Source organism: Aythya ferina (genome assembly GCF_964211825.1).
Source record: "Aythya ferina genome assembly, chromosome: 1".
Classification (NCBI taxonomy): domain Eukaryota; kingdom Metazoa; phylum Chordata; class Aves; order Anseriformes; family Anatidae; genus Aythya; species Aythya ferina.
Genome location: NC_140296.1, coordinates 159,668,777 through 159,689,087, shown reverse-complemented (window position 1 = coordinate 159,689,087; position 20,311 = coordinate 159,668,777). Strand labels below are relative to the sequence as shown.

At 42.0% G+C, this 20,311-nt stretch overlaps 1 protein-coding gene across 1 annotated transcript in view; it reads right to left on the bottom strand.

Moving 5' to 3' along the window:
* PLXNC1 (plexin C1) overlaps positions 1-20,311 on the bottom strand; it is a 68,915-nt gene that overhangs the window by 8,190 nt on the left and 40,414 nt on the right. Inside the window, exons 17-26 of the mRNA XM_084496473.1 lie at positions 19,920-20,023; positions 16,807-16,848; positions 16,214-16,338; positions 15,449-15,647; positions 13,934-14,080; positions 6,379-6,556; positions 5,376-5,479; positions 2,188-2,242; positions 1,310-1,341; positions 1,115-1,222 (exon numbers count right to left, since the gene is read on the bottom strand). Of these exons, the coding sequence (XP_084352599.1) occupies positions 1,115-1,222; positions 1,310-1,341; positions 2,188-2,242; positions 5,376-5,479; positions 6,379-6,556; positions 13,934-14,080; positions 15,449-15,647; positions 16,214-16,338; positions 16,807-16,848; positions 19,920-20,023 (1,094 nt within the window). The remainder of the gene's footprint in view (positions 1-1,114; positions 1,223-1,309; positions 1,342-2,187; positions 2,243-5,375; positions 5,480-6,378; positions 6,557-13,933; positions 14,081-15,448; positions 15,648-16,213; positions 16,339-16,806; positions 16,849-19,919; positions 20,024-20,311) is intronic.

Here is a 20,311-nt window from a genome sequence, read left to right as displayed (position 1 = left end):
TCTGTGTGCATGTCTATGTGATAGGAAGAGGCAAAGAGATTTAATGCCATTTCCTTCGGTGCCTGGCTCATCACAGGCAGAATTTCACAGCACTGTTGTTCAGAGCACTATCTTACTTTGGAGAAAAACAATTCATTTAAAGCCCTCTGAAGGACTGCTTCCTAAGAGGCTGATCTTTTCTTCGGTACTTCAGACTTCCACTGTAAGATTTTAATGGTTTTTCCCCGGCAATTCCTGAGGGCTTATGGTAGTTTCCATGGCTAATGAGAAGTGACCAGTCTTCACTCTCACTTTGAGTAGTGTCCCAAATTACTTCAGAAGCTATCAACAATCTAATTAAATAATGACTGATAGATTTTTAAATGCAAGAAGGTCATAATCATCATCCCTTCAGGCGTCTTGCATTGCACAGCTCTCAGTGTTGTGCACTGATTAATACTGTAAGTAATATGCTGCTGCAAAGAGGTTTATATCCCATCTGAGTAAGTCAGAAACCAGATGACATTACTGGAGGGAGTGAGCACGGCTTATTCTTAAGTAATGGGTACTGTATAAATTAGGTAACTGTATTACAAATGCTAAGGGCCTTGTTTTTAAAATTCATCTAGTTATTTGGAGATATCATTTGAGACCCTAAAAGATTATTTGATTTCATGGGCAGTATTTGCTGAAACTCAGGTCTTGGGAGCTTTCCCTTTAAGCTGGGAAAACTCCACCAGAAAGCAAGGAAAATGTTGACTGAGAGCTGTTCCTACAGAAGGGACTGTTTTTCCTCTGTGGAGCCCAGTGGCAAAACTCATTTCTATAACCCCAGTAACTACATTTTTTATTTAACCTTAAAAAAAAAAAAAAAAAAAAGTTGTGCTTACTGGGGAGATGGAGACTGAATAATGGAGTATTGTAGACCTTGAGTATTAGAAAACCTGAAACGTGGTCATCTTTGCAAATGGTTATAAATTGTAGTCAGCAGGGTGCCTTTCACAAGTTTTTTATTTAACATTTGATGTACATACAGAAAGCTTGCATAATTTCTGCTTAAAATTCTGTTTCCATTGTGCCAAATTAGCCAAGCCTGACACCAGCCCTCCCTGCAGAAAGGACCTTCACAGCTCACCTTCGTCGACAGGAGCTTTGTCAAATACATTTCTTTCACTTTGAATTTCTGCTTTCCTTTGTGGCCCGCTCCTTTCACGTCTTTGTTGGCTTCAGAGTCTGGTAAAATCTGTCAGCGAAGAGATTAGAGGTGACACAGACACAAATACAGGCCAGCATTAAATCTACCATGCAGCAGTGTGCGGACTGAACTTACCAGATGACAGTGCTCGTCGGAGTAGTCCACACCTAAACAGCAGGAAGCAAACAGGCATTAGCAACACACACAGCCACGAGCCTGCAAACCGTGCTGTGCATCACGGCGCGCGTCAGGATGCTGAGCGAGCAGCCTCGGTGTCACACTTTCTTGCCTGTGGTGTGGGGGAAAGCCTCAGAAATGCAGAGGCCCCAGCTCCCCTCCCCGTGTGCCAACCTGGATGGCTGATGGTCGTCATCCGCTGCTGGGTGAAGCGGGTGCAAACTACAGCTCCTCTGAGGGGAGGACAACGTGCAGCAGAGGGGACGGCCGCCTGGTTTGGGTCTGTTAAGGACACTCTGCAGGTGGGCAGAGGTCAGGCTTGAGAGCTGGCTGGGAACAGACAGCCCTGCTCTTGCTGTGGGCGAGGGCAGTGCCACCCGTGACTCATGCCCCGGGGCCACATCTCTCCTGGCTGCAGATGTCTGCTCTGACGGGGAGGTGAATCGCTCGCCGGGAGCTGCTTCTCCCCAGGGGCTGATGCACAGCAAGGGCGCTGGAGCAGGGCACGTTTCCTGTGCCGATCTTATCAGTCAGCACTTTCTGTCATCTTCCCTGCCCTCTTTTCCTGCCTGCGAGTTTGCACCTTGAATCACTCAGTAACCAAGGGCTGCAAGTCCTCCTGTCCTTTCCTTCACCTTCTTCCCTCCTCCTAGGCCCACTGTGCCTGCCAGAGGCGCAGAGCCAGGGTAAGGTGGCTCTCCATTTGGCTCTGTTATACTGAAGTGCCAATTTTGCTGCTCTCCTGTTGCCCAAGATACAACTGGCCATAGCTCACTTCTCTGCATCCCCAGCTTACTCTCCACACAAGATTAAATAGAGCGCAGTTTCTTTGTTACCTGATCGAGTGTTTGTCTTCTTTTTAAAGACTTTTATGGTTGCTCCATTTGAAATCTGAAAGCAAAACCAAAGATATCTTGCTGAAATAGGTCATGGTTAGGGCCTAACCCAGTTCCCCATAGAGCTATTTTCAAACCTCAGTTCCCAAAGTGACCAAAATATTTATGACCCATGGACTGTAAGGTCAAAATCCATACCTAGTTACCTTGTGATTTCTAGGAAAAATCTTCCCCCTCCTTGCCTGAATTTATAGTGCTGCCAGGATAGAAACCATTATCTTTGAAAGAAAGAGGCAAGTCATGCTTTTATTGTCAAAGGAAAGTCCAAAACAGCTCCCGCTGAGAGCTACACCACTGCTCTGCCGTCACACGTTGGGTTTTGCCAAGTGCTAGTATACTTCCCTCTATAATTACAAAAACAACTGGCCAGTTCTAGGAAGGGATGTCTGCCAAAATAATTTAAGTATTTTTTAAACCTTGGCAGCCAGCCCAGTGTTAGAAACCAGTTTAAACACTAAGATACTCTATCAAACGCTGTGTCTTTGTGCCAAAGAAATCTGCTCTTGGAAAGTAAATCCCATGTATTTTATAAGCCTTATATTTCGCAGGGTTTCCATTTATCACACAGAGTCTCAGAGCTCTTCCAGATAGCACAGAGCACTTTAAAACCCAGCAGCAAGTGCGGATATGTTCTAAGGCTATCTCGTAGTGTGACACAAGCACTCAGAGAGACCAAGAGTCCTCCTGCTCCTCCCTGAAGACAAGTGAACAGGATCTGTCTGTTCCTAGTGTGTGAAGCTTGGGAATTGAGATCTGTGACTGGACAGCAGATCTAAACGTGGGTCTCTATCTCACTTCTTACATGGGAAATAAGATTGCATGATAATTGTTGGCTTTTTTGTTGAGACTTGTGATTACTCTCAAGTAAACAATGGTGCAGACCTCATAAATAATCATATCGATATCCCTATTAAGAGCACAGACTTAGAGCAAAAGGAGCATAAAGAGACACATGAAGATCTTAAGAAGGGTGTAGTGATTTCTCCCCCTTCAGAAACAACACACAAAAAGCAAACATCCCCTATTTGTACATCTTTAGAATTACTGTAGGAATTAAGTCTGTTTTTTCAAGAGTAGTTGATGAGTCTGGCACCTTTACAATGCAGCCCTCATGCTTGACTATCTTAAAAAGACATGATGGTACTTCCCAGTTCCAGATACTTGGTTAGTTTTTAGTGCTTAAGGCAGGCAAGCAAAAAGAAAAAAATCAGACTTGCCACAAAACTCTAGGTCCTGTTGAAATGTAAGCTGGAGATCCTCAGGCAATGTTACTAAGCTCACACTCTGTATGCAGGTTTCCTTTTCTTGCTCTGCTTGATAACTAGACAGCTTTACATTCCTTTTTACATTACTATGCATACAAGAGAATAAACTGGATATGCTAATTGCTGATACCTGCCACCAAGCCGCTGCCTAAAATGCCTCTGAGCTTCTGCCTAAAATCTACAGCTTTGTCAAGGTCAAAAAAAAAGGACTAAAATATCTACCAGATACCCAGCACGATTTCCATAAGGCAGCTGCTAAGCTATAATTAGTATAGTTACAGCTTTGCAAAAACAACCGAACCTCCTATCTAGCTTGCATCTGCCTGCAGAAACCACAGATGAAAACAAGGTCTGGGACAAAGATACCCAGGGATGGCGGTGACCAAGTGGAGCAGACTCATCTGCCACGAGGTGTGGCAGCCACGAGCCTTAGCGTGCCACGAGCTCAGAATTGCAGAGAGCTGCCATGGGGAGTTAAGGAGCACCTGTCCTGTAACAGGGCTGGCAGTGTCGGTACCATCACATTAGACAGAAGTTCAGGTACCTAATCAGATTCAAATCTATGATGACCTTTGCTGCACAGACACTGATTGCAACACTGCAATGTCCTAATTTGTACAAAATCTTTACTGAGTGGAGGGAAGTTCCACGTTATACAGATATGATTCAAGAGAGGCACAGAGGAGACTGTATTTAGGACACTGGACTGGGACTGGGGACATCTGGTTTCACCTCTGCCTCCCTCCAATGTAAGGAGGGCAACAACCTCCCATAGAAAACTGTGAAGTGGCTCCAAAGGGGCTTGCTTCAGCCCTGAGCAGCCTTGTGCTCTCAGGCTGCCACAGTCCTGTTAGGAGTCCTTGCTCCTGTCTGTGGATGGTGCTGTACTTGCTCATGCAGGCAGCAGCTCAATCAGGGCTTCTCAGCACCATGCTACATTGCAGGATACAGACCTACACTTAGCAGCAAAACTTTCAAATAAATAAAAATTGAGTTTGTGCCAAGAGCCAGACTTTCAACTTCAACGTGCATGAAAGCATGAAGAAAGCTCACTAAAAGCACTCAGCACACTAACTCCATTTCCAGCATCTATCTGTAAGCATCAAAATGTGAGCTACCGTATCACCTGAGGCCAGTTGTCTCCTGTACATCTTATCGCAGCTTCTCGCCCTCTATTTTGGCTAGCTTCAGTGGAAATCCCTTACACAGGCAATGCTTCTTGCTATGATTTTGCCGCGTGCTATTCCTGAAAGGGCTCTGCCACTAGATATGGCACTGCGTGGAGCTGCAATGATGGAGAGAGAATTGCAGCTTTGGAAAGGACTTGTTTGCAATTGGAAGTGGATGGGCAAAAATAGGGTATAAATGGTGACAGTAGATAGAAGCAGAAAGAGACAAAAAGAGAAGGAGTGATGCAGAAGGTTTCAAGAGAATGAAGATCAAACTTAGCCTAGTCGTTGTTTTATTTTGGCTCTCAATGATCTTTCACAAAAGTTCAGAGAAGAAAATACATGGTGGGATAAGTTGCACAATTCCTCATGGCATGACAAAAACTCAGCAGCAAAGACTATAAGAGGCTTAAGGTAGTGTCCATAACTGGAAATCTGATGATCTGTTAACTGAATGACTGCCTGAAGTAAGAGTTTCTCTGCAAGAAACCCTGCAACAAGCAAACCTCTCTGAAGAGTAACAGAAAATGTGACTCACTGGCAAGAAAGTTGTGTGTCATATTTTTCTCCTTCTGTTGATGATGCTCAGCTGTATCTTCATGATTTTGATCATTCATGCTATTTCTGTGCAGTCAGCATTTAGGAGCTGGGAAATACCTGCTTCTCAACTCACTGGTATGGTTTTCATGCTTACCTCATAATGGCCGATGGTATTTAGCTTCCTTATCCCATCTTCCAACACCTCTGAGGAACCATCAATGTCCAACAATTCTCTCTGTTGCTCCTCAGACACAAGTTCTGCAGTACAACAGCAACAGAAAACAATTACACCTCAACCATATTCTCGCTGTACAGATGCTTGTAAAACACCACCTAATTATTTTAGTACCAGTGGCTCCCAACTGAGCTCTGTTTTCTCTCTGTCCCTGTGCAAGTTCACACAAGAGTGGTATTGCAATCCCACACACAGATTCCTCTTCTGGCGTGACAGCCTGGATGGCTTCCTGGAAGCTACTGGTCCTTCATTTTGTGTTGGTCAAGACAGCATTTTCAGAGGTACTTTCACCTAATGATGCTATTTGTTCACACAAGCGTGCCCTGGCATTATGGTCATACATAGAAGAAAGATGCACAAGGTAACGTGTTTGCTGGTAACTGCATGCTGAACTCCTTGCAGAAGCAAAGCAGATGTAGTTTAAAGCCATTACTCCTTGTTCCATCACCACACTCCCTGACACAGAGTGTCTCCCCAGCTTTCCTGTAGGCCCTTTAGGCACTGGCAGGCCGCTGTCAGGTCTCCCCGGAGCCTTCTCAACAACCCCAACTCCCTCAGCCTGTCCCCACAGGAGAGGTGCTCCAGCCCTCTGATCAGCCTCGTGGCCCTCCTCTGGACTCGCTCTAAGAGCTCCATGTCCTTGTGTTGGGGGCCCAGAGCTGAACACAGGGCTCCAGGTGGGGTCTCACGAGGGCAGCACAGAGTGGGACAATCCCCTCCCTTGCCCTGCTGGCCTCGCTGCTTTTGCTGCAGCCCAGGGTACGGCTGGCTTTCTGGGCTGCAAATGCTCATTGCCGGCTCATGTTGAGCCTCTCATCAACCAACACCCCCAGCTCCTCCTCCTCAGGGCTGCTCTCAATCCATTCTCTGCCCACCCTCTGTCGGTGAAGCTTTTGAAAATATAACACGGTAACACACTTACCAAGACCAATTTCATCCATCTGAAGACCGTAGAGAAAGCCATTCTTATTCAGGAAAGCCTGAAGGCTCTTCTCCTTGGTTTGGCCTATGGTGTCACAGTCCAGCACATTCACTTGAATGGTCTGACAGGCATCTCCACTCTCATTTTCCGGGATTTTTTCAAAGATCACATTCAGTGTCTGGGGTAGAAACACATGTTATTCTGATTTACAGGGAATACCTGGCATAGAAAACCTCCTGACAGCAATCCTGACTAATTTACAACTTATTCATTATTAAAGCTATTTCAAATAAAGATTATTTGAAGGAACTAAATGATGAAGCATTTAGAACTCCTTGTGTCTGAAGAATCAAAGACATGTATTTCCAAAAACGCATCTTGCATTTTGCTTTTGCGCCAACCTACTTCAGTGAATTACAGCAAACGACAGTAGACCAGAAAAAATACTGTTCTAAAAAAAGCAGATCTTTTTTTTTGAAATGAATGCCTTAAAACTATAACTGACTAGAGATCTGATAAGGTTGCTAAGTAAGTCTCGTGGTAAACACGACTGATTTCAAGCAGAGAGGAAGCAATGTTAAAATACATATTTACACCAGCAGATTATGCTGAGTACCTTGTATCATACCAAAAAATACACCTCCCTTGGATATGTCAGTGTCCAACTGCATACAGCCATGTCCCCAGGGGCAGGAGAGCCAGGGCCTACTGCAGGAGCAGGGGAAAAGGAAAGCATGTTGCAGGAGACAGAACCCAAAGCTCTGGTCCAGATCTACACGGAAAAGAGTGATTTACCCTACGCAGTGTTACTCCAGGTCATACTCCAACATGGCCTGTCTAGGTACAACACCCCTGCCCTTCAGCTCAGAGCAGCTCTTGGCTGGGAAACAACTCATCTGCCAGGCTGCAGACACACAAGGTAAGTATGGGCTAGAGGAAGGTGCCAATGAGACTGGGTGAGCATCTCTGGGGAACTTTTTTAGTCAGGTTGTATTTCTGGGCAGGTCAGGCAGATCAATTGCTTCCTAAAGGTAGGGGAAAAAAGGATGAGCACAGGACAGCTAGTGCAGGGTGATAAGAGAAATCTTTTCTAGTGCCGCTGCCTGCTTCCCCCCACTTCACTGTTCACTACACCAATGCAGACGTTCTGCTGGAGATGTCTGGGGACAGAATTAAAGTAAGAGTTGTAGGTGCCTGCATGGGAAAATCTACTTACTTGACTCATTCTGGCTGTTGGACACTTCTGGTACAAAAATTATCTCTTGACTGAAATGTGAGGACTATAGGTATGACTCAGTAAAGGAATGATTGTTAAAAGAGGAAGCAACGAAAAATGTTTATTTTTTTTCATGCTGTCATGTGAAGGAAAGAACTTCTGTCCAGGTTGCTCCAGGGACGTACTTTCTCTCTTCTTAGAAAAATGAATAATTAATATTAGCTGTAAAGTGCTATTTTCTGCTCTACTAGCCAGCAAGAGTGGAAATTCCCACTCACTGATGGTACGAAAAGGAGTCCAATAAGACATTAATTAACTTTACTGTTTCTATAGAAGCAAAAGAAATATTAAAAGCAGGCTTGCAAATCTATGAAGATCAGGATTCAATGAAGACTAGGACATACCTGAAGTAACTGACAATAACTTAATCAGGACACGGAGAGGCTTAATTGTGATGAAAATGAGCTGACCAAAAGGACAGACAGAATGGAGGAGAATGAGATGTGGGAGTGGTGGCTGCAGAAGGAGAAGCAGACTGGATGCCCTGCCTCAGGTTAGGATTTCATGCAGAAAATTAGTAAAAAATGTATTGGCATAGGAACAAGGGAGTCATGCTTGGTTAGGCCCACAGACCAACTGAACAGACAACAGTCCTGTCCTTGACTTTGACTGCCCTGAGGTCATGGCCTTGTAGGATAAAAATGTGGACAGGGACTAATGGGAAGCTCTCCTCTACATCTGAATCAGTCTTTGTCAACTGATCTTTCTGCTCACTCTGTAACTGATGTTGATTTGCCTTTACATCCTTTGAAACATCCCTTCCTTTAGTCAATCCTTTCATCCTAACCTTGTTCCTACATTGCAATATTCACGTTCCTGCTTCTCCTTTTTTTTTTTTTTTCTTTTTGGACTGTCAAGAGAAACTGTTCTTTACTCTTCTGAATCTCCTTTTCAGCACATGCTCTCACATAGATCGCACGTAGAAGTGCAGCCTCTTCACTTATTAGCATGCGAGAGTCCTCCCAGCCCCACTCAACTCACTGCAGAGTTGCAGAGTGACTGGACTGCAAAAAGAGAAATGTAGTCCTTTAGGTAGGTGGAATATAAGTCATTTACAGGCTCCTTAATCTAAAGTATCCATAATGTGAGGACAATGATACTTTATGACTCAAAGAAGTGGTCACATGGGAAGAAATATTTGAACACATAAAAAAAGTCTCTAAACCAGGAGAGCCAGGCGGTTTTGCTGATACGATTTCCTGCAGAAGTTAATCTTAAGAAATGAAGCAATTGATGAGGAGCTAAGAAAGCCAGTTATTATTATGTCTTCTCTCTGTAGCTGAAGTTTTCATAAATCAGATTCAACCTGTCTGACAGCACAATCCCTGGCTTTAGAAACCATTAATCAGAAACTGACAGTCACAATCACTGCATTTAGACACAAAGTGCAGAACAGGAAAAAGAATCAGAAATGACCGTACAATTATGAAAGCCTTTTATGATCAGCTGTGAAGGTCAGAAAACACTAAGAGAAATAGCAGGGGGATACATGGAAGTCATGAGGAAACCTTGTAAGACCCTTTCCTAAGCTTGCTAACTTTGTAAAGGAAACCAACCAAACAACCAAAAAAAGCCAGTTAGCTTAAGGAAAGACTCAGGAAGAAATTATAGGACATCTGGTGCAACATAGCAATATCTAGAGTTGAGATTTTGCGCACTAGAAATTAGTGGTTAGCAAGACAAAGTCACAGTGCTCTTCAGCAAAGACTCAACGCAGTTTGCAAGAATTGTTAAGGGCTATTTCAGGAGAACAAAGCAAGCATCTGGAACTACTTGTATGGGAGCTAGTTTGGAACCTAACTAAAACACAGGGGGGAAAAAACAAACAAACAAACAAAACCCAACATTTTTCACTCATGCTGTGACAGTAATAATGACATTTGAAGACAATGTTTACAGATGATTTTTCAGATTTGTAGCTTTCCTGAAAATGAATCTCAAACAAGGAATTTTTCAGTAAAGCTCTTAATAAACATAGCAAATAACAAATTAGATGTGGTTTAATAAGGGAATGCATTATACCTTTCTTTTATTAGATGTAAAGAAAATTCATCTCAGAAATTCAAGGGCTCTTATTCATTACCCTGTTCTCTGTTCAGCTTTGCATCTGAACAGCATACATTTCCATTTATCAGACAGTCTAACAGAACATGAAAACCTTTTGATCAGTGAAAGAGATTTGTGTAAAGGAGACAGCACCATCATGTACAGACGATATTGCCTTAAACCTACGTCCTTGTATCCCAGACCATGAAATACAGCAAACAAGAATAATCAGATTGATTGTATGATCCTTCCACAGCAGCCAAAAGGTTATAGAAAAGCCGAGAAATTGGCACAGAAAATGTTACGGGAGTTAAATTTGGGCTAGATGGGCACTGTACTACAGTACGGTATTCGATCCGTATCTAACTCGGAAGGCTCTTCTGTAGACAACAGCTGCACTGCTGACTTCCTAGCAAGGGCTGCTGTGTCCCTTCCTGTGATGAAAATCCCCACGTGTCACATGCCTTTAATAGTTTCCTTATCTCTCACACGTATGACCAATAATACCACATCCATGGTGTCTCAGTAGGAAATTGGGTTCCCTCTCTCTGCTTTGCTCCCTGACATCCCTCCCACTCTTTTAACACCCTTCTTTTAACTAGTGAAGCAGTTCAACACTTTAAACAACCTTTTACCACACAGCTTCGCTTCACTTTCGATAAAAGACTCGTCTGAATGGGTGAATTAGATTGTTTCTTCCCACCCAAAAATGCAAACTTATTTCAGCACATAGAATTCAACAGCCCAAATCCCTTTTTAAAATTAAGTAGTGACCATTCAAGAGAAGATTGTAGCTCTTAAATGCCCAAGCATGAAGTCTACCATATGAACAGGTCCTCCCCTGAGTTCCCACAGGAGAGATTCCACCAAGAATTTCTCCTAGACTGGGTCCACACTGTGTAGCTTTTCTATTAAAAAAAAAATAACAAACAACATTTCAGTCAAATGTTAACACTCAGCTGGACAGTGTTTTTTCATTAGTCATTGAGCAAATTGTCTACCGAGAGGTGCAGCCGCTTGTTTGCCTGTGAGAGAGCAGACTTGCCTCCTCAGACTCTGAAAGGCTCTGTGACACATCCAAGTCTCTTTAAAGGCAGTTTTATTTCTCAATACTCAAATATAAGCACAGCATGAAACCACACAGCTCCCCAGCTCACACTGGACCAACGCTTTTAAAAGCATCCTTCTTTCAATTCCTCTGCTTGAGTATTGACTTCAGAAGCCCGGCCCTATTCAATATCTGACCCTTTCCAGCAGAGAGTGGTAACAGTAGGGGGTTGGCTGATCCCAAGGTCTGTGGCCTTTTTAAAAGAGGCACACAGCCCAGCCAAGGAACAGCTCTAATGTAATTCAAAACTAATGCACTTTTTTTTTTTTTCTTTTTTTTTTTTTTCCTTGTTACAAATGGCCTGAATTTTAGAAAAACTCTCCTGTCCTTCTTTATGCACACCCAGCACTTCTTCCTTCTCCTGCCCAAGGGCCTAAGTGATGTGTTTAGGAGAAGACTCCCCCTGATTTTCAGGAGCCTGGCTGTATCCTGCTTTTATTGGTTTGGAATGGAAGTCTCACTCCTGAAAGGATTTGCATCTCCCGCGCCCACACCCTTGTTTGTGCCCTGCCACTGATTTCAGAGTTCAACCCTGTACTAGATGCCTCCCTGCATCTTCAAGTGTCTACATACCTTAAAACTCTGGACACTGTCTGTCTGCAGACATGCTGCAGTAACTTCCTAACACCCACTTTTGGGTTGCTTTGTATGCTGTGCTCTGGACAAGCGTGCTTTAGCATACCACTATGGTGGGACCTTTGAAAAGCACTAAATAAACCCCTTACAAAAGACTGCAAGACTTGGAATACTATGGCAGTGACCAAATGTGCAAACACAGCTCAGAACTTACTTGATGCAGAAAACAACAACAACAAAAAATGCAATCTTTTAGGCAGAGATTAGCTTTCAAAGAAAGGCGAAAAAGATGCTCGGTTCCCTGTCTGTACACTCACAGCTCCTGTATGTCACTGCAGTGCATGTGAAATGGTGTTAGTGACAGAAGAAAAGCTGACTTCTTCTGCATCTTGCTAAGTGCTATTCTTGAAGAGAAAACGTGCACAGTTGGCCTGCTTTCCCAGCCCAGAAAGCCTCTCTGTTCCACCTAAATCTCTTCCACAGTACAGCTTTAATTTCTGGCATAAATCTTATACAAAACACCAAACAAAACTTTCTCCTTGTCCATCCAGAGCTAGAGTCCTTCTGCTCCATCCCCATAATTCTACTGCAGGATCCTCTCCCCTCTTCTGACAGCTTTAAAGGGAATATTCAGCCACTTCTCACTTGAGTCCAATACACTGCTGAACCTCAGGATAGCAAGCTGCCTTATTAATCTTGTAACACTATCATTTATTAAAGCAGTACCATTAAAAAGCAAGAATAAGTGATAAAAGTAATAAAATAAGAAATAATGAGAAGTACAAGGGCAGCAACCAACATTTGAGAAAAGCTATCTACTCTCACTTCCTCATCCATCTGCAGACAGCCTTCCCCACAGATACTGAGTCCTTCAGACCACTTCTCGTCTCTTCTCTTCACTGCTGGCTGCCTGCAAGACCCTATCAACAACTGCTTGCATAGAAGTAGTACTGGGAAAAGTATTTAAGGCAATGTTCTGTAGGTTCACAGTCAGCTATCCCCCGAGTCATCTCTCAATGTGGATTTGTGCTATAAATAAGAAAAGACAATCAATTCCACAGGACCAGATATTCCTGCATAGTCTACTAGTAACAGGCATATTGAGCTTGCCTGAAAAGTATTTATCTGCATAACTACTGGGTTTTGTATCCTATGGCTACGTATAGTAATGGATTTAAACTTACCCTCGATCCCAAATGCAGTGCACAAACAAGGAAAACACAGATATGGTATTATGCATTTAACTAATTTTCAGTCCAATGTCCTTTCCAAATGCACACAGCGGTAACTTGGCTTGAAGTATCTTCAAATGATGCTTCCAACAGCAGTTTTGTAAATGGCTCTAAGAATTTGAGTATAAATTTGGTAGTTCAAGAACTTTGGTCTATTTGACTATAAATTTGGTAGTTCAAGAATTGTCAGCTGAAAATGACAACTCAGAAATGTGCCACAGAAAAGCAATCATTTTGGTGAGCTTCCTACATGACCCAACTTTTGCCCCTGCCAGTCCAATGGGTGCTGACCAGCCACAATTTCCAGGGTCATGTAACCTACTCCAATACAAGGCATCTTAGGACCTCCAGGTTCTTGCTGCAATCATGGAAAACAGGCAGACCTGGAAACTCCAGCCCTACCTGAGGCTCAAGATCTGGGCTGTGGAAAGGCCTAATTTCTCCTCCAGAGCCACTGGCACCTGCACTGTCCTTTTCATGGCAGCCTTTGCCTGGCCGTTTTTGCTCCCAAGCTCTGAATTCCCCTGTCAGACACACTTCCCATACTCCTAAGTATGTCTGGTAACTCCAATAAGAAGTGAGGAGCTGAGAAGCAAGGAAGCTGAGGAAATGACTGGAAATGTGGATTTTTAAGCTCTTAGCCTCAAAATCATTTAGAAATTCTGGAAAAAATGGACTCTGGTTACTCCTAGAAGTATTTCAGATCTTCTACTCAAAAAGTCACAGATTTTACATGCTTAAAAATGCAGTAATCTTTGCTGTCCCTTCTCCCCTCAGTTTCAGAATGACAGTCAGGGAAGTCCAGTATTCAAAGAATTCTCTTTGTAGCTGTAAAATAGGAAGCACTTTGCAGTTGTTTTGGGAAAGAAATCTATGGTAAAGTTCTGAAAGTTAGCTAAGTTTCCCAATTAGCTTGTTTTTAACCAAGCAGCTAATTAAAATGCACCACTCTGTAACCTTGCTAATTTGGAGCTAATAACATGGAAGCCCACAGCTGCCTGAAGATTAGCCACAACAAAACACAACAGAAAAATAAAACCTCTGCATTCCATTCCTTCATTCGTTGAAGAAGTGCAATTTAGTTAAAATTCTAAGCTTATGTTTACATTTTTGTAATACACTTTAAAATAAGAAGGAATTTTAATACCCGGACACTTCATTTAACCTAACCTTTGGCGATTAATTTTGTTCTTCTCTATCTGGAAACTTAACCATCACCTTAGTGTGGTTATGCCTTAACAGCCTTAATTTACCTTCCTAGAAAAAGAAAAAAACATTGCAGCTGTCTGGTTTTGTAATGCAAACTGCCAAACGTACCACTGTTTTGAATTCAGACACTTGCCACAGCAGCCAGTCTTCGTTAAGTGTGTACAGGGCTTTGCAAGTTATTGCATCCACAGGTCCTTTGTTTATCCTCTGATTGAGGGTTGTCACTAGCAAATAGAAAGGTTCACCGATTGTCTCCTAGGATATGAAACAAACACAAGGAACATGTTTATATTTGTAGTCACTAAAGGGGCATGAATAAATAGAAAAAAAATCAAGTGTAACGAATTGAGTTATTTCCTTTTAACTAAATTGTTATCTTGCAATTAAGAAAGAAAATCCCTGTGAGCAGACTTACCAAGTTATTTGTTTAACCTCCATCCTTTGACTTTGCTTTTCAGTGTGAAAATCTCATGCAAATAGCAAGAGACAGCTGGAGTGTATGGCAATAGAGCTCACAGCCCCTTGCTGTGCACAAGTACACTACAGACAAGCTGCTCCTTCTCCACCTGGCAGATGCTCCCTAGTTCCACCAAAGAGCTGGTGGTGGGGAAAACGTGCATGTGTTCACATGCATACATCAACTATTTCTTCCTTTTCAGTCTTGTGAGAAAACAAGCTAACATCTAACTTCCTTTTAAACTGGTTTCTCCTCTTGTGACCCCTGAGAAAAGCCTTGGGAGCAAAGTGGTGGGACATACGCTGGTATCAACGAAAGAGGGAATGATATTGGGGTTTTCCTGTCCAGCCTGAAGCCCAGGGCCCAGGTAAACACCCGAGCAAGGAAGGATAGATCTTTGCTTCCATGCAACATCAATCCCACAGCCCAAATAATGTCACTAGCCCAGCTCCATAAAGATGACTGGTGTGTCAAGAAAAAATCTTTCTGACAGCTCCTTGGCTTTCTCCTGGGGTTTCAGGAAACCAGTGCTGAACCCCAAACAATTCTGCTACTGTATCGATGGTACAGCAAGGATTGATATGACTGATACCAAGTGTGACACCATCACACCAGTGAGACAGGAAGCATAACCAAGCACTGAAACCAAGATTGAAGTGCTACCAAGTGGGCTAAAATAACAAGTTGAAAAATGAAAGAAAACGCTTATTTTGTTTCCACTTGAAGTCATTTAGCTCTTGAAATCTGCAATGCTGTTTGGGGGTTAACAAGTTGGAAGGAAGATGGTCTGCCTTAAACTTCCATTACATGGTAGCTTTTCAGCAGCTCACATAGAAAGGTACAAATTGCATTTTACAAGTGTACCAGTCTTTTACTATTATTGAAATACATCTCATAGAGATGCAATAATGGCTTACACAAGAAAAGGATATGCAAGAGTTGCAAAACTACCCAAATCTCAGCCAAATAAATGAAACAATTATCTCTTATAGACCTTCTCTTTTTCTACATCCCCTTGCTGATAGCTAGCTATGTCACCTAAACTAGAAGAGGGTACCTTAAATGTTAGACATAGCTTAGTACAGATCCCATTAATATTACTTAGGGAAGACATCAGTTAACAATACTCTTTGTATATCTTATGCAGTGAAAAAATGTACAGATACCCGGAGAAAACCAGAAAGGCAGACGGACATCCAGTTTGTCAGCAATTTTTCTACCACAGATTCAGTTCGTCTAAGCAGGAGTTTAGGCTGTACATTGCTTGATTGTTCCATCAAGTCCTTTGTCAACACTTCCAAAATATGGGTTAGATAAACTAGCTTAGTTTGTAGTGCAATAGTCAAGAAGGATGCAAACAAGCACCTGTTCAGAAAAGGAAAAAAAAAAAAAAGAGACAATGCTGTATTATTTGGAATTTCTCTTCCCAGTCATCTTCAATAAAAGAAACACACTTTAGCAGAGTTCATATCCTAAGTTTTCCTTTCTCAGGCACTGAATCTGTCCACTGATGTATAAAGAAATATAAAAAAATGCAAGTCCATCTGCTCTTGTGATTATTTTTTAAACACAAAATTTGTGTCTCTGCATTTAATTCTGCAGAATAACACCTGCTTCAGTGACAGTACATTTCTAAACTGTAAAACTGTTGACGTAACTGCAGGAAGTCTTTATAGTTTTGAAGTGAGTTTTCCTGCTCCGTTGCCTCTTTGTTTACATGCACAAACTTTCTGTTTTTTCTTTAATAGCTTGTTTAATGGCAATGTTTTTTTCTTCCTCAGTGTGTGCAGATGGAGAACATGGAAAAATGTTCTGGAGTAGTGCAAGCTTATTTTGCAAGAAGTGGAAGTTACATTTGGGTGCTACAATCTATGCTGATTTTTTTCTGCTAGCTCTTTGTCTTGAAGATGATAAGCATAATCATACTATACCTGTCTGTCACAGAGAAATTTTTCTGCTTTTCAAGGGTGTGAATGAGAGTAACAAGAAAGTTCTTGTTACAAATTAAAGCATGCAACATGTTGAAGCTTTCATCCTTGCGCGTTTGGTCTCTGCTCTGGAACAGTTAAAGAAAAGTAAGTACGCTGTAGTTTGGCTATGAGGGATTCTTAATGCTCAGAAAAATGGTAAGCAACACACAGGGCAAGATCCTGGCCTCATTTAAATACATGGGAATTTTGCATTTATTTCATGGGTCTCATGATTTTACTTAAACGCATTTGTGTTTGTGTACAACACACCGAGAGCACACTTTTCTAGTACACCCACAAAATCATGCCAACAGTTTGCCTGTTATCTGCCACGACTAGATTCTGTTTATTTTATTTCAGTAAGTCACAACATACACTAGGTAACAGAATCTTACACATCAAATTCCTTTTATACATAAATCCATGTAACCCTCCCCATGGGGACAAGGAATGTAATGAAAGTGCCATCTGATGTGTTATAGCACAACACTCAGATAAGGGATGCAATCACTCATGACAAAATATTCAAGGCATATCACACTCCATCGACTTACTTGTGGCATGTCTTCACTGAAGATGGACGCAAAGCCTCCTGACTAAAATACAAGACAGGTCATATGTATCATTCTGATGTATACCACAACTTTCTAGCACATGCACATTAAATACGCCAAGCCTGTTCCTGATGGCTTACAACTTGAAATAGAGCCTAGGATTTCCATTAAGTGTGGCTACAGTATAAAAACTCTACACAATGACTTCTGCCAGGTTCACTGGAAAATAAACGCCGAAAGATGGCCTGATATTAACTTCAGGACTACTGTGTGTTACTCTGGGCTGCCGAGCTGCACTAGCACAGCAGTGAACTAATGCCCTGCAGGAAGGGCTGTTTATTATCTTCATCTGCCAATGTGCTGGTGTGTAAGGGATCCTCCCGGCTGCACTGTTCTGGAAGGCAAATATACAGTTTCTGTAATGCAGTGACACTTGAGTTCATCTGCCTCCATTCATTGCAAAGCACTTTACGGATGTTCACAAATGAACTCTCCGGGAGGTCTCCACGCTGTCAGTCTCCACAGAGGCACAGGTGCCACCACACACCCAGCCCTAGCAAAAGCTGCCACAGCAAAAGGAAGCCCACAGTTCTCAAATACTTTGCAAATGCTTCTTGTCTGACTCTCACAGCCTGCAAGGCCCCCAATGCACTTGCATGTTCCCAAAGCAGTATCCTTGAGCATCACATTTACACTAGTAACATTTACTATTGCTTGCTTTATCTGTGGTGCTGGCAGCCCCTGTTTTTTTAATCCTTCCCTTTCCTCATGCCTCCTGTTCTCTTCTTTTCTAACGTCATATTCCTCTACTGGCTATATTCACATTTTTTCATAACTTTTCTTCAGCATCCCTACCAACACCTGCCAGTAAAACTCCCTCTCCCTAGTCATGTTGTGCCTCTCCCCCCCTTTTAAGCAGCTGGAACCACATAAAAGGTGAAAAATGGTTGCAAACAGGGAACAAGCATGGTACCATTAAACCAAACAGTGTGGAAAATGGAGGGAAAACAAAAGTAATAAACCAGATTTAACAAGTAAAGCAAAAATCAGGCTGAACATAAGGAATATTTTAAGAATAGCTGTAATATCTGTTTAACACCTATAAGCATTAAGCACGAAACAAAAGCTATCAAGCTAGACTAAATACAGAAAACTGAAACAGCAGGAAGCTAGAAGCTCACAAAGAAGAAGGGGTTCCCCACTCCTAATCCTAGTTATCCGACTCCCTCCTTCAGCAACTACTCCTGTCCTGAGGCAGATGTCTCAGGCAAGTGGGGTGAATCACATCGAGCTGTCTGTCCTCACACTGACTACAGAAGATGCCCAGAAGAGCAGGTTAGCAAGGGAAGTGATGGTTTATCACTTTGACCTTTCTGACCGTTGGTTGACAGTTTATCACTTCGACCTTTCTAACCGTAGGTTGTAATCTACTGTCCCCGAACCTTTTCTGCTCATCTGCATTATCTGCTTAATAGAGCACTTCTCTCCTGCCACATGCACATAGCACAAAGTATGTTTGGATGCTCCTGCAATATAAGTGATAACTACTTTGCAGGAAAAATTGATCCAGAAGACATTTAATAACTTGCCTGACACAGCATGTCTGTAGAGAGTTAACAGTGGCAAGTTTACATCCATGTTACAGGTATTTCAAACTGAGACTAAGTCTTAATTGGAAACATCTCCAGGATGCGAGGTGGCATGAGACTCCCTAAGGCAAAAAAAGGATTTCGTCCTTTTCTGACCTTACATAATGCAACAGAGTGACATACTTTGTGCCTTTTTTTCTTTCCATTTTATTTGCAAAGCATTTCCACCCAGACAGCTTCTACAGATTGTTACTGTTTTGACAGGGGATTATCAATAGGAAAAAGATACATTCCTAAAAATAAAAACATAATTTTATGCTAATATGCCTGGCAATAAAACAGAGTGAAATGAAGAAATGCAGAAAGCAGATTTTCTTGGTCCATTTTATTTGAACCTTGCAATGACTCCATAGAAAATAAACCCAGAGCATTAAAACAGGTGAAGGAGAGATACTGCCAACCTCCTTTGGTGTGAGAACTGGACTCAAGTATATGAAGATCACATATACGTACTTGTTGAATATGAATCTGATTTAGTATCTGCTGTTTGGCATGGTACAAGCAAGGGACCCAATTCTGCATCCGTCACATGGGTTTAACCTTATCACGATGAACCTTCCGTTGGATTATGCACAGCAATAAAGTGAAGCAGTGTGCAGACAAGGCTGCAGGACTGGGCCACAGCAGTGGTAAGTGACATATGACATAGTATAAACTATGTACCAGCTATAACTTAACACACCACTACACTAACCAAATGTTTCTGCTCATTGGTGTCAGTTACACAATAAAATGTTACCAGCTGAGACCAGAGCTTCTGCCAATTAGTAAATGCCAATAAGCGCTGGTTAACGTGGCATAATTTTGAAAGCTGTGGCAAGTGCACTTACCAGCTTGTCAAACTGCGACCAAAAAAGAGAAGAGAAAAAAACAAAACATTGAAGAAAAGGCCTCTCCTGTCCTTTTATCATGCTGTGGCACAAACTGCTTCAAAGAATAACGAAAATACCCATTTCTAAACTGGACAGCACTTAAGTACTTATGTAATTTTTAAGCATTTGATCTGTATTCCTTTGAATCAAGGTCCTACCATTTCTGTCAGCAGCACAAGTCTAATTAGAAAGTGCCATGATGTTAGCTAGCATATTAGCTTGCCTGACTGTTACTTTAATTAGCTATAGCATGGGAAGTGAATACATGAGAACAAAAAAGCAATGGATAAATTATAGCTTTGTTAGGATGGCCTGAAAGGCAAGCAACTTAGTGAGGCTGGGCAAAAAGAAACTGATGAGTACACAACCCTTGAAAATTCAACAGTGGTGCTTTAACTACAGCATTTAGGCTTGGTTAAATATAGAGATGTACAGCCTTAAGTGTTCTCTGGGAGCTCTTGATTTAAGAAAAGTTTCTTGTGAAAACAATGTACAATGACTGTGTAGTATTTACTTGAGTTATTTATCCTTATATTCCTAGCTTTTTTATTATTATGAAGGGCTGACAACTGAAAGACTTGTAAATATTTACCTCTGGAAAGAAAGTTCTAATAGCAAAGTGTTTGTAGTCAAGGAAGGGAACAGTTCCAAAACTGTCCACCACATCTAGTTCATCCATCTGCAGTTCAGCAAATCCTGAAAAAACAGCCCCCCTCCCCACCCATAGGGTTAGTTTAGTTGACACAAAATCATCTCCACAATTATAACTTGGATCCAATAGATGTTCCTTAAGAGCAGTTTTCAGGCAAGAGGGGTTGTTTTTGCAAAGCAATTAAGAGCTGGAAAGTATCAATCCATTTTTATCTTCACTTTTGTTGAAGGAAATTATTACATGCAATCCTATTAGCTTAGGGCTATCTGCTACTGCAGTGCACACCAACATTAAAGAGAAACTCTGATACAACACAAAAATATTTTAATAGC